Source organism: Pleurodeles waltl, chromosome 3_2, assembly GCF_031143425.1.
Source record: "Pleurodeles waltl isolate 20211129_DDA chromosome 3_2, aPleWal1.hap1.20221129, whole genome shotgun sequence".
Taxonomy (NCBI): Eukaryota; Metazoa; Chordata; class Amphibia; order Caudata; family Salamandridae; genus Pleurodeles; species Pleurodeles waltl.
In genome coordinates this window covers 83,336,579-83,351,899 of record NC_090441.1, presented here as the reverse complement: position 1 = coordinate 83,351,899, position 15,321 = coordinate 83,336,579, and the positions used below count along the sequence as shown (strand labels likewise).

Here is a 15,321-nt window from a genome sequence, read left to right as displayed (position 1 = left end):
TTAGTCTGAACAGCATTTATTGCTACACTGGTTTCTTATCAACCAGACATTGCCCACATCATGCACGCTCTATTTCTTAGTGAACTAGCTGCTATGATGGAAGTCTTTGAGAGTGCTGTTTTGCAGAAGAATCTGGAGGCCGCCAAAGCTGGGGCACCTGTAATGTCATCCTTAGAATACTGATGCTGTGAGGAGAATGTGAGGCAGCTGACAGTAGGAGGCTGACGAGACAGGAGTCATAGAAGCAGAGAGGGGGCAGAAGCTAGGAGCCACAGATTTGACAGGTGATGGATTTGATTTACTAATTTATGTTTTTATTAAGCACAGTGTTACTTCAAAGGGTGTCCTGGCACTGATATGAGCCTCTGTACAGATGCAGCTTAAGGTAACTAACATTTTGGAGGTACCAGGTGCCTAACTCAGGCTTATTGTCATAAGGAAGACACCATCTGGTAGGAGGTACAATATTTATTGGTAAAATGTTAGTGCCACAATACAAAGTCCACAGAGTTCAAGAGAATGTTAAGCAAATACAAAAACAAATAATGTGATAAGAATGCTGGCAAGTTCTAATGGAACAATACACGATAATGATAGAGTAAGGAGAATGATAAGGAAGCACTAAAGAAAGAAATGAGCGTTTACAGCGCACAGAATATGCAACAAAGAAATAATCAAAAATTCCCACATTTTCCCCCTTTGAAACAAAAACAAAATTAATATAATAAAAAAGTCCTAAAATATAACTAAGGCAGTTCCGAGTCTACTCCACAATTTAATCTGGGAAGCAATAGTGTCATTAGTAACCATAGCCTGGCTGCTCAAAGCTTCTGATCCATTCCTGGAACGAGGGCTTGTAGCACACTCATTTATTTCACCATTTTGCTCATCTATGAAAATTCTGGGTTATACACTGACGCCTTCAAGATGCAACTTTTACTTTCTTCCTCCTCAACCCGTCCCCACTAGTAGCACTCATCTTGCACCTAACTATTCTCCTTACGTTCCACAATTTTCCAACATTTGACACAGCACTGTAAAGGTTGAACTTTATTACCATAATAGGGTTGCCAAATTGGGAATTCTTACATAATTCACTTCCTTCAAATCAGGCCATCTCACAGTTTTCCTCTCATCAAGTCTTTCCTTAGTCACCACCTACTTCTGTTCCATACTCACCACAACTTACTCATGGAGCGTACAATCTTCATAATTGAATAATCCAGTTTCTTTCTTAAACCAGCATGGATATAACTTAGGCTAGATGGCAGTGGTCCTCCTTTGAGTAACTTATAAATAAACTTCCAATAGTGATGTAACTGCAGTTTCTCCTGCCAATACTCTTTCCAAACCCTACGATGGGTTAGCCCTCAAACAATATTTCTTAAGTAACTTTTTTAAAGATATCTGCCTGTTGGCATGGGAATCACGTAGAGAGGTTGTGGCATGCCTGATCTTGCTAAAAATTCCTTTATCACTGTGAACACTATTTGGACCTTGATCATCAGGGACCAATGTTTCCTAGCAGTCTTCCCCGACAAACACCTCCTTAAAGAACTTGATAATATCAGTGGTAGGTTGGCTAATAAACATAACCACACACTCCCTCACCTATTTATCAGCTGCAGTACTGATGTCTGACAACCATAACTGTTTCATAGAAGGCATCCCTGAATGTCCCTCAAGAATGGTTTTGTGGATACATTTTGGAGGCACATATTTATCAGCTTTAAATAGCAAACCTCCTTCATTTCCTAACATCAGCCACTTGGAAATGAGAACCGCACTTCACCTTAACCATGCGATGATTTCACCACCGTTACTTAACATACCCTTTTACTACTTTGAAGATTACAACAAAAGTTTCTGAACCACCCTTCCCTTGAATAGTTTACACTTTTGTTTCTTCAGTGTCAATCTATTTTTGTAACCTCTCTGATACCCTCCCATTAAGCTGTTTATGTTTTTCTCATTCTTGGAAATGACGATACCATCCCAAAAACATCTCACAAGAAAGTTCCAAATTCCTAAATATATGGTACATAGCTCTTTGAAACACAGATGCCACTAAATGGCATCCTTTTGAATTGGAGCAATATGTGAGGTGTAACAAACCTAGTAAAATATTTTGATTCAGGAAGTAAGCATATTGGGAACACCTTGCCCCCCTATAATGTAGTGCTAAGCTTATTAAGTGTATTACTGTTTGGAAACAGGTAGTAGTCAATTAGAATATTGAGTTTGAGTGCTCTAAGGTCAACACATGACCTCAAATGTTTGTCTTCCATCTTTGCTACAATTGTTGGGTTTGAGTGCTCTAAGGTCAACACATGACCTCAAATGTTTGTCTTCCATCTTTGCTAACATTGTTGGAGAAACCTACTTTGTGGACTTTACCTCTAAGATGTCCTTCCCAAAAAACGTGTCCATAATCTCCCTCAACTTTGCCGTTGCACTTATCTGGACATTACAAAATCTTTGACTTGTAGAGCTCCTTGTTTCAGTTTAACCTTAATCATCTCAGCTTCTAAAAATGACTTAAGGCCTCGTTATTCACAGTCTAGTTTGTCTCTATTTTGAGTTTTTTTCCCTCCCTATGGTGCTATTGTGCGAGTATCATGTGTTTATGGTTCAGTGCTGGGAAGCCACATTCCTGGGGCAGCTATGTGCTCTACAAGATTTTTTTCACATAACACTACATAACATAACATAAGCTTGCGTGAAAAGCTTTTAAGTCTGTCCAACATATCTATAAAATTTTAGGAAATAGTTAATCCACCCATTCTCACGTTTCACCCCTAACTAGGGGTACTTGTTCTTTACTTCCAGGGTTAACAATTATCTGGAGTTCCCACTGACCTCTCGATCTTAGCACACCCACTCCTTTCGTTGTAACATATACAGTAGTATTATCATTCCTATCCTCCGAATAGGTTCTCTGCACACAATCCAATGATGTTCATGCTGTGTCCTTCAAATGTCTCCGGAATGACGTCTAACTCTTCTGGGTCATTTGACATCGTAATGTCTCACACTCACATTTGGTTTAAACCATGTGTCCAAAGACATTTAGGCTTGATCAAATTAATTTATGGCACCTTGCTCTTCCAGATGGATAATCCCCGTTACCATTCTAAAAACCTGCTGTCCCTCTAAGTCTAAACAATTTAACAAAATGTTCTTACACCTATCTACTAGCATTTTGTCTCCTTCAATATCAAAGAGAGAGGTCATGTTCTCCCCCTTTACCTTTTTTCAATGGCCTTAGTGGTTCTCTTTTGGATTGCAAAAATTTGAAAGGTGGCTCAAACTGCATGCTCATAGGCAGTAAATACATGCAGTGAAAAATAGATTACCTCAAAAACGTGCCACAATGCATATGCAATGCATTTAACACATTGAAAGAAAACCATGTGGACAAGACTAAACCCCATCCTCTTCAACATACATACACATCAAGGAATACATGAAGTATTACGTTCTGAAGTGTGTAAATCACAGACAATGGCATGCACGAGGTTCTAAAAGATTTCCAAATAATTTTTGTGTACATCACAAAATTCGAATTGCCAGTGTTTGTATGCCCATCACAGAGTCCAATGAGATACTCGAGGTGAGTTTTAGGATTACGTATACACAGTTTTACAAGTAGCCATTAAAGATCACTCACAGAAGAGTTTTGGAAACTTACAGGAGAGAGTGTTGCTATGATCAAAATCTTCAGTGATCAGCCACCCTCAGTAGCAGCATGTTTGGACATCTTTTAAATTCCAAGACGAAGACAGTACACCCAACAAGACAATACAAGTCTGGTGAGCACCAATACGCTGATGTAGCTCCCCAGCTGAAACATTATGCAGTTTTGGGAGCAGTGCTACTCAGCCGCGTTGGACTCCTATGGCAGCCATCCTTGCAGGGTACTTGTGGTGCAGAAGAGCTGGACTGTGTGTCACCAATTTTATAAGGAAGACAATGTCTGGTAAAAATCAAAGTGCGTATTGGTAGCACAATAGCTACCACAGCACAAAGCCCAAGCAGCTCATGAAAATGTTAATCAAAGGTAAATAGAAGCGGAAGTCAAGCTGTAATAGAATATTCCAGCTAAGGGCAAAGCAAGGAAGTGCTAAAGGGACAAAAGAATGTGAACAGAACACAGTAAAAAATAATCATAATATTACTCATATCCTGAGAGGTTAATCACACACTTGTTTTCTATTTGATATTTTCAAAGTGCTTAGGTCAACCTATTTTCAGCTACAGTGCTGAGATAGTGGGTGCCATCTTCAGTTAAATCATTACGGGGGGGTTGTCTTTTGCTGGTGTTACATGTAAAACATTACAGCCTAGATTTAGTGTTTACCAGCAGACTGAAGAGAAAAGTGAAACTAAGAAGTGGTGCATATGTACTGTGCTTTTGATAACATTCATGTTCAAGAAATTGCAATGAATCCAGTCATCGGCTGGTACAAGATATGATTTCAACGACGCAGCTGCAGGAATATTTCCAGTTGGCTGGTCACTAAGATGTACAGCACCTTAGCCAAATAGGACAAGTTTGCAATGAGATGGACATTTCCCAGTTCTGTAGAATTCACTGAAGGCTCTTTAAACTGATTGAACACCATCACTCACTTATAAGAGAGGGGACCTAGTCTGATTTGAGTGACGTGTCCATCAAAAGAGTGAGGTTAAATCGAAAACGATCAGGGATTTCTTTAATACTTTATCTGGGTACAAATCAGTTTGATAACAGTGATGTATTCGGACATCAGAAGTGTACAATAATTCCACAAAATGGCCATCTGAATAGAAGGCGATTGCAAAACTGGTTGCTTTGCAATCCAGCAGTCTTGGTAGTGAAATGGAAATTCTATGCAACATTTTGCAAACTTAGTTCTTTGAACTTCTGGGAAATTCTCTTGCACAAAAAATATTCTTATGGCCAGGGATAATTATTGCTGCAACCAGTACATTTTTAGATTACCTCTGTTGAGTGACGGAGCAGACTATCTTTCTCGGTGAAAGATGCTAAATCACTGAGGAACCAGCAATTGGACTTGCATTCTGAAGCCACCAATGTCTTCTTTTGACAAGCAGAGATGAGTGCATCCAGCATCCAATCATTAAAGGACAAGATAAAGTCAGGTTCAATAAGGGTGGCTAGGTGGAGTGCTTGAGACGTGAGCAAGATAGCAGCTGGCATAGATCGAGCCGATTCCGTGATCACTTAACTACAGCTTGACCCTTGCCCGAGAGAGTTTGCCTTTTTTGATTTAAGCCATGTCAAGGCCAATTTCAAAATAGCTAGTTTAAGTTAAAATGGTTATTGGGTAGCTTCAAGATTAATTGTGTTCAAAAAGATAACATTGAGTTTGAGGTTCCAATAATAAGTAGGGCTGGCCATCTACTTCTCGAGTAGGAGTGCTGGTATAGTCTTTAACAAGGCTTTGGAAACAGGGTGACTAGTTGACTCTGTTCAAGTGTTGAAATCCCCTGGACCAAAACCGTTGATTATAAGAGAGTTAAAGGAGCAATACAACTTGCCACTAAATCAATTAAGTCTCCACAATGGCCTGGGAACAAGCAGCTATGACTATTAGGAAATTGGCTAGGGAGGAATGACATTTAGCAAGCATTGTTTCAAAGCATGCGGGTGGACTTATTGGCAAGCACTGTACCCAACACCCAGAAGCCCAATAGTAGAGCTTGGTTGCAAATGGGCCTAATATGCTCTTTTAACTTTAAGTCTAGAATGGCTATTATGCATGTTTGTGATAACCTCATTAGGATAACATCATTTATCAACAGCAAACTTTACAGCTGATCTCACATTGAGATCAACGTGTCCTACAGCAGTAGAGTAATGAGTGCTAGGTTTCGCCAGGGTTCCTGTGAGATCACGTTCGGATAATTGATCCTTTTTTTAATCATTGGTTGGAGCAGCTTGCGGTACCTGCAATGAGACTGCATGGCATACTGTGCATCCAGCACAGGCCAAGATTTGCTAATCTTCAGATTGCTTCTAACAAAGACATTTAACACGCACTCTTATATCAGGATTAAAGGGCTGCACTTTCTGGAAAAGTGGCCCTCTAAAGCCTATCTACCTCTACAATCCAACAACACTCTACAAAAGTGGCTGCTGTGTTTTCTGCCTATGGGAAGACAAGTGGTACAAGCAAATAATCGCTTTTTTTATGTCACACGGGTATTAGTGGCATGCTGTAATGGCTGTTTAACACAACCTTATACCCAAAAACTTAACAACACAAATCAAAAGTACAGATGTGAATGTGAGTTATAAGTTACTTGGTCTGATTAACACTTATAACACACATATAGGGTAACAGCAAAAGGGGGGTTGGACAAGGGCCTAAATGAGCAAACTTTTTTACTTTGGACAAATATTATAGTGAGAAATGAATGCTGTAAACTTGTATGATATCAAACCCTGGCAGAGATACCAAACTTTTCACTAGAACTTGGATAAAGAAAAGCCCATTGGCCATGACTTTGGATGTACATAGCTGTTGTGTTTTAGCTCTTAATTTGTCATCGGACTTGTGTAAACTATTGCACTGACAACCTGAACCAACTATCAAAGTTATTACAATCAAAGTATTTCTTCAAACTCTGCTGAGGATTTAACAAGGAATAGGCCAAATATCTGTGGTGAGAGTAAATGTGAGCTTACATGCAGAGCATATATTTTGTGAATTGGATCAACAGTGAGACCCACAGGATGAGGTAGAAGACCAAACTCAGCCAAACGGGACTCTAATCTAGCACTTAGCACTTAGATTAGAATGGAGACTTACAGAGATAACCTCCTAAGCATCTGCAGGTCTGCTATGGGGATGAGATGCATCAATTTCAACGAGCAAATGTGGCACATCTATTAATTATAGATGATATACAAGAAAAGAAACTTGGTGTCCCTCAACATTTACAAAATCTAACATATGCAGGGAAAGTTTAGTTGCCTAATTGTTCTGAAAACGAAGGGATGGTGAAAAAAGGTAATTTCAGAACAGATTTTGCAGCAGAATTCCGTAACTGATCCGGGGCTATGTCAGAGAATACTAACATTGAAAGACTAGGCCGGAAGAAGGGCATTGAGTTCCTCTTACACAACCACAAAAGGGGTTATATCATAATCAGAACATTGGGAAGCACAAAATCATCAAATAGAATCATAGGGGAGTAGCTAGGTCAGTTATTTGCTGTGAGAAGGAAGGTTCTGATGGCTACAGGGAACAAAAGCATTGGGAAGAGTCTGGTATATTTTGGCAAGGAGTTCCTCAGTTTTGAGTGTTTGCATAGGAAGGCACGTTTAGTGGTCTTTCCACTTTTTCTTAGGGTCACAGACACATAAATAGTTGCTTATTCAAAGCACACCATGGTCAGTTGTGAACCTAATCTTTCAAATGGATTGTAGGTTGGTTTGACCAGAACTCTCTGGAACACCAACCTTAAAACCCTCCACGATGATCAGAGTTACCTGTTCTGCTTGAGATATAAACTATTTCAGCAAGACTCTTAGGAAGTAAACACAGGACCTAAAAAGCTATTTTGACCGACTTGGGGTGAATGCAAGTTAACTGCAATCAAGAATGAGGCCCTTTTCTTAGACACTTATATGGTGTCTGACCCTGATTACTTACTGTGGAAACTGAGTGAGTTATCTTTTAGGGCAGCAATGCTGATGTACCACACTTTGTCTTGACGCTTGACAAAAGTTCCAGAGACAGCTATCCAAGAATAATAAGAAACCGTCATATCCAACAAAAGGAAAAGAACATACATAGGTGCATATTGACTATCTCAACAGGTTTTGTTCCCTCAAGGGCATGAGTTGAAGTTGCAAAATATGTGCATGGCAACAGAACATCTGTTAATATTATCTAAATGAATTGTGAATATAGCACCAGTGATTATATTGTGTTCATGTGGGGAGAGAGAGTGAACCAGTCAAATATATTGCAATGAAAGCTGCAACACTGGATGAGAAGAAAGGTCCCATGGGGGTGTGTGTGTGTGTGTGTGTGTGTGTGCATATGAGTAGCATATATGAGAATATTGGGTGGATAGGCAGGTTACAATGTTTGTGATTTCAGGTAGACGATATTTACCCCTAAAAATGAATGTCTTCAAGAATCATTCAAGTTGAAGAAAGCCCAGATGTGGCCCTGAATGTGCAACTGCATGAATAACTTTGAACGCTTGGTGTGACTGTACAGGAAATAATGTTTCTCACTTTCTGGTCTGAGACACTAATCGACAGGTGTTCAGACCACATGCCATTGATATGCTCCTCTAACATTCTAGAAATCCGTTCATAGAAATCTGATCAGTCAAATGACATTTTCTATTACTCTCTGGGAATCAGCTGCTAATGAGATCATCCCCACCAATCAGCCACAAGGGAGAGGATCCTAACTTTCTTAATTGCTATTGGTACTGCATTGGTTACCACATTAGGTGCCAAAAAGGCTTTTGCTTTAGAAATGGGCAACTAAGCCAATGATTCGGAGTCCCACTGGGCTTTAGAACACTAGTATCATACTGCATGAATGGTGGGTGTAGTGTTAATTCATCATTCTGACTTTGGCACCTCAGAATGGAGAATAAATAGAGAATAATGCTACAATACAATTCATTGCTCTCTCTTTCTTAGGTGCAAAAACTCGAAATGATATGGTTTTCCTTGCACAAATTATAAAGGTTTACTTTGTGAAAAGAGATTGGGAAAAACATGTGCGTGCCGGAAAACAGTAGTGCCTTAACAAGGGCCTAAACATTTGCAGGCCTGATATACTGAATCTAGTCCTTAAAATCACAACACAAATTGACACACCACATTATGATTCCAAAATAAAATACTGCATAGATAATGAGTTATGCAAAGAAGAGTGCTGGAAGAATATAAAAGAGAAGACATATAAAAAGTAGTCTACACCTTTCATTTTGTTTAGAAGTGTCCTTTTGAGTTAAGCTCATTGAGATCAGATGAAAATGTATCCCCTGCTCAGCTTGGGTGGTGCCATACGGGTACCAACTGACAGTTTGAAGGGTAAGTGGACTAATTTGAAAGTGCTTGGCAGAGTAATGTTGAGGTAGGACCACAGTCTGCCTGTAGGACTATTCTCGTCCCATCGTTCTTTCCTGTAGGTCTTCTGTGAGTATCTGTCAAGAGTGGTTAAAGAACAGGGTGGTCAGTGTTGCACTTATTTCTCACGTGGTTCCTCCTTCATGTACTCCCCCCCCCACATGAAACCTCACTTATGTCTGGATCCTGACTTTATTGGTAGGTGATTGGTGCTTTTATAACCAAATACGTGTTATTTGTACACATATATTCATGAGATACATTAAAGCCCAGAATGACTAGTAAAACAAACTGTATGCACACTGACCACATTTCTAAATTTGCTAAACTACACAAACTATGCACTCAGGGTGATTGCAAAGTACTCCGGGTGCTGAGATGCAGTTGGTCCAGAATGCACACTGCCTTGTAGAACTTAAAACCCCAGAACTCTTCCCTTTAGAAGATACGAACCAGCACAAGTTCTGCCTTCCTCCTTATTCCCCAGACATACAATTACAAAATGTAGATGTCTGTGGTCTACCACAGGGTATGTGTTGCTACAAGCGGACCCACACCCCAGACAACCCAAGCCAACTTCACATATAATTTAGGATCGGTTCCTTCCCGGCACTGGAAACAACGTCTGGAATGGGCAGAGTTTTTGTGCTGAGAACTGCTTTGTGATTTAGTGACCAGGTGAGAATTTTTCCCCTGGAACTCTCTTCGAATGTTCAAAGGCATAGAAGAGTCGAGCTGGACTGTCCATCCGGAGGGCCAGCTCGTCCTCGGGAAGGTATACCCAGTAGCTGATGTTGACTCGATGTGCTGCCTGTAATATTTCTGTGTGTTAGGCAGGTCTATCCCGTCGTCGTCCTTGATACTGCCACAAATACACTGTGATTATTAAAGCCATTAATGATCCTAAGGTCTAGGATAAGTGCCCTTTTGCATCCCTATTTTATTTCATATATTTGCTCCCTTGGACACTGTTTAAAAACAAAAACTAAAATTATTGTGAGTAACACACCAATGAGACATTAACTATGAACATCATATATTGCAGTATCAAAGCAGAGATACATCACAATAGGTTGACATTTATTTCCATAGCCCAACTGTCCACCTCAGCAAAAAGTAGCATCAAAGACTGAATGCATCCGATGCGAGACAGCCACATTGGTGCCTATAACTGGTACACATAGATCACCCCAAAACGTATTCCACTTTCCCCATATTTTGGACCATTTGTTTGGACAAGCACTACTTTCCTAAACCTCCCTTTCTGCCAACATATACACTAGTCCATATCACACTGCCAATCAGTCAGGAGTGGTACTTGTTTTGCCCTCCACATTTATGCTATGTTGCATTTAGCGACCATTTAGACCACCAGCGTCATCAACAGCTACTCCACACTGCTGAGGTCAGTAGTGTCCCGGATGTTAGGAAGGCACCACTTTGCGGCAACCCCCATATTGCTACTACCAATTTTATTGAGACAGGACACTACAGGTTCCCAATATTGCTGAAGCATTGGGCAGCCCCAAATCATGTCAAAAAGGACCCCCCCTATACATTTCATAGGGCACACGGTTGTTTCTGCTTTATCCATCTTGGGCAAGGTAATACAGGAACAGTAAGATCGGTGTAGGAATTTCAACCGTATAAGATGGAACCTTATTCTTGTAGCCATCTCCTTTGGAGATGCCGAGGTCTCAGGCCACTCATCATCTTCAATACCGTTGAGATCTTGCACCCAAGAATCCTGGAGGCGGGTTAGTGTGTTAGGGGAGTTATTTAACAGTTTGAGGTAGGTGAGAGAAATAGCTTTTTTAGACAGATGGCCGTCTAGCAGTCTGTCCTCAAGTGGGGATGACTGAGGAAGGTCTGTGCCTCTGGGCAGCACCCTCTGTAAGGCGTGCCGTATTTTTAAATATCTGTAGCTTTCTGTGGATGCCAGTTGATACTCATTCTGTAGCTCAGTGAAGGAAATCACCCCCAGTCTATAAATCTCCCACCCGGGACAAACCAACCAAGTCCCATTTATTGAAGCCCCGTTGTGTGTCGAAAGTGCCTAGTTGTTCAGAGTCCCAAATGGGAGTGGTTGGGTTATCTTGCCTCTCCAACCTAGGGTCTTGGGTGCAGTGCAAGAGGGTAAATGTAATTGTGGTACAGCTGGGGAGAGACGCTGGGCAGGTATTGCCATTAAGGGTCATGAGATATCCCCCAGGAGTCATGTTTCGCCTGTCCATCCAGAGGGCAAGCTCGTCCTCAGGAAGGTATGCCCAGTAGTTGATGGTGACTCGATGTGCTGCCGGTAACATTTCTGTGTGTCAGGCAGGGCTATCCCATCGTCGTACCAGCTCCTGGTTAATTTCTTGAAGGTAATGCAGGGGTGACCTTGTTCCAGAGCAAGGAACAAATTATACTGTCAATTGCTAGGAAATAATTCTGTGGGACAGTGTGAGATGTGTTTTGTAGCACATACAAAAAGGTAGAGCCATCATTTTATGTAGGGCTACCCTTCTCAGGAGGTTTAGTGGTAAGGTCTGCCAGTGTTGCATGTTTCTTCGCAGGTGGATAATTGGGGACTCGAGGGTGTGGGTCTAGAAGGTATGTGGATCTCTAGATATATATATTCCTAGGTACCAGAATCCTTCTGTAACAAGCCGGGCATCACAGCAGTTGCGTAGCCTTGGAACAGGGCTGTGGAGGAGTTAGATCAGTGACTTACTCCAACTAATGGTGTAGCTCGAATACTGTCAGAATAGAGCAAGTATGTGCATTATTCTGTCTAAGATTGGCAAAGAGTCAGTCATATAAAGCAGGAAGTTGTCTGCATATAGGGAGATCTTACCTTCCCAATCGTTGGTCCACCTCAGACCTCTAGCAAGGGGGTAACCTCTGATTGATGCAGCCAATACCTGCAGAGCCAAGGTGAATATTAAGGGGGTTAGGAGGCATCTCTGCCTCATGCCTCTCCGTAACTGGAAAGTGGGGTACGATACTCCATTAACCGCCACCTGGGCCAGCGGACCAGAGTACAAGAGCTGTACCCAGGAGAGGAAGCGAGGACCGAAGCCCAGTTTAAGTAGTATCTCAAACATGAAGGGCCATTCATTGGTGTCGAAGGCCATTAGGGCATCCAGTGAAAGCACAAGGGTGTCCTCTTGTATTGTGGCTGCGCGGCCCATGATTCCATGTAGTTGCCTCAGAATAAGTGAAGTGCTCCTCCACTGCATGAAACTGGACGGGTCTGGATAGACCAGCGTCCAGATTACTTGTATTAGTCTTGTGGCCAGTAGCTTGGACGGGATTTTGACTTCAGCATTTATTAAGGAAACTGGCCGGTTGGAGGCACAATCCTCACACAGCTTACCTTACTTGGGGATGACCAATTTCGTGGCCAGTCTCTGATCTGGGGGCTAAATCCCTACAGTGCGGCATTCTAAGAACATGCGCAGGAGGTGGGGCACAATATCTGAAAGCAGTTCAGAGGAATATAGGCGAGCATAGCAGGTTGCAAAGACAGTTGCGATGTCTGCCCTATCTCTAATGCCATGTCCCTCATTGACTTTTACTTCGGGCAACCACCAGTACCAGTTAGCACATTCTTTTTTGTCTAGCCTGGACAGATGTTTCCTGGCCCTGTCACGCAATTCATAAAGGATGTGCTGAGTGGTGGCATGCCTGGCTGCTTTCTGAGGCATCTCTATACTCCTTTTGCTTTAAAGAAAGTTTGTGTTGGCACTCCCCTTAATCGGGGTGTGTAACCTGAGATTCCAACTCTAAGATTTCTTGCTCACGCGTACCAAGCCCGGCTTGTTTCCCTTTCTTGTTCCCTACTATGGGTGCCAGGCCCTAACCCCTGATGAATGTTTTGTACACCTCCCATAAGGTTTCAGATGAGGAGACTGAGCCTTCATTTTCATTAAAATATTTGTCCGTGGCCTCCTGGAGACTTTCACAGATATTGGGAACTTTTAGATACCAGGGGTTAAGGATGACCCTCCGATTGGTATTATAGGCAGGAAAATTAAAATTATCCCTTAGTAGAAGGTCACCATCAGGAATTTGCTTTTGCTAGATGTGTTAATTGTGGTAATGAGTTGTAAGAAGTAGAGATTTAACCTTTAACCATGTTTTGTACCACTGGCCCAGCATCAGCAAGTAGTACAGCTACACTGAGCTATTGTTGACATAAACAGCTAGGGGACTTAAATACTACTCGTAGACTGCAAGGAGAATGTAGTACTGAGTACTCTTTCAAGAGAACAAACTGCGTGTGCTCTAGACCTCATCAAATCTATCTGGGTAGAAGATACTGTGAGTGTTATAAGAGACTGAAGAAGCGGCTGGGTAAAGTAGGACCATAGTTAAGCAACAAAACATGTCAGCCCATCAGAAAAGTATTATATGTGTGCATTCATTTTTAGGTCAAACCTACCAGAGAGCAAAAGCTGTTGGGTTGCTAAAAAACAATTGTGAACTTATGGAGGGCTTAGAGCCCGCCCACAGCTTACCACTGGTCAGCTTTACTGTGACTTGCGTGTGCTTTTTCCTTACATGATGTCCTGCATTCCTCTTCTTTGTGTTTGTCCCTTCCAAGCAGCAAAGACTCTGTATGATGAATTTGATTGGACGACTTATATCCTGCCACTGCTCACATTTAGGGAACTACTTTTTTGATTTTTTGTTTAGCAGTCCAGAAGAGTGCATGTGTTTTCTTGCTCTCTCTCTCTTTTGTACTGCTTGCCCCTTTAAATATGCGCCACCACTCCCCAGCACTGCGTTGCTCCCTAGCCCTCCCAGCTTGTCTGTAAAACCACAGCAACAGGGATATGTTCAGCTGGGAAGTTGCTAAAATCAGGTTTCAAAGGTTGCTTTTGTTTTATATCCTGCATTCCACTTATCACGTGAACGCACTACCTTTGGCACACAAAGACTATCATGGCACTGGGGAAGGGCCAACCTCTACACTCACACTCTCTCAGCTGGGGTTTGAGACAACTACCAGTGATTTTTACTGAGTAGTTGTGTTTCTAGTGATAATCATGATGGTAGCTTACAAGAAATAGCAACGTAGGAGCACTCATCCTTGACAACTGCCAACCCTTGAAAATATCAAACAGTAGTTGCAATAGATGTGCCCAGTCGCCTTTTTATACATTACTAGAGAGGTGTAAGCCACTACACTCCTCAAGGCCTCAGCTTGAGGGAAGAGGGGCATTGAGGGGGAGAGGGGAGTAATTCAACCGCATCACCATCCTGATCTGGGAGAGTGTTGTTTTATAGGCCTCCAAGATCGGTTTTCTGGCAAGTTGTTTGTGCTTCCACTGTCCAGGAGTGCTGGTTTCCTATTCAGGTAAACTGGCATTTTCCTTCTTTAAGGGTTTTATTTACGCAGGAAACCTGGTATTTATTAGCAGGATAATATGACTGCTAATGTCATTGTGCAAATGGGGAGTAAGTTGGGTGGAACTTAAGTAGGACTAAAAAGGTGGTCTTTTATGGGTCTAATAAGTCAGCCTTCTTTGGGAGCAAGACAGAATGTAACCAAACTGCTACTGTTTTCCTAAAAGGGATACCAGGCCAAGCACTGTGTACCCTTGAACAGAAGCTAAGACAAGTGGAGTCCAGCATCCAGGTTTATAGTCTTTTATGGTGACCTGGCTCATTTACCCCAGAACTTATGGAAGAACAAAGCACATTTCTAGATCTTGGATTCAGAAATCTTGGTGGAAATTGCTGTGGTCCCAACCAGAGCAATGCTTACTGTGTTGGCAGATGTTAGTGGCCAGGAAAGAGGTAGAATTTTTTCAGCGCTGTTGTGCGTTCTATAGTTGGCATCTGTAGCTCAGAACTACTAACAGCTTGTTGGACCTGAAGAGAGAGAAAGGGACATGGGGGGAAAACAGGAATACAAATTATGTTGCAGTATTAGATTTCTCACCATCTTGTCAAAAGAATTACATATAATGATACTCATCCCATCCTCAATTTATTCCAGCAGAAGCATCAGTCTGTTAACATAAACTGTGAAATTGAGTAATCTCTTATACTACCCTCTTGTTACTGCAGTGCCGCCCAGGGTAATGATCTGAAATCGTCCAGCTGTAAAGTCTCAAGCAGCTTCTATTTGCCAGACTATGTAAAAACATGACTAGTGCTTTTGGACTTTCACATGTTATAGTGGATTGGGCTATAGCCAACAATACAGTTTAAAAAGA

The 15,321-nt window shown here is 41.7% G+C and overlaps 1 protein-coding gene across 6 annotated transcripts in view; it reads right to left on the bottom strand.

Annotated features, from left to right (window-relative positions):
* Positions 1–382: 382 nt before the first annotated feature.
* Positions 383–15,321, bottom strand: part of LOC138286506 (caspase-1-like) — a 264,088-nt gene continuing 249,149 nt past the window's right edge. For 2 of the 6 annotated variants that reach the window (XR_011202003.1, XM_069226848.1), the window contains 2 exons: positions 14,868–14,974; positions 383–10,077 (listed from right to left, as the gene is read on the bottom strand). Coding sequence is in view for 4 of the 6 variants with exons in the window: in XM_069226848.1 (XP_069082949.1) it covers positions 14,882–14,974 (93 nt within the window). In the remaining 2 variants the exon portion in view is untranslated. Of the gene's footprint in view, positions 10,078–10,128; positions 14,975–15,321 lie in introns of those variants that run through there. The other 4 variants (XM_069226847.1, XM_069226850.1, XR_011202004.1 and 1 more) reach the window with 3 other exon arrangements.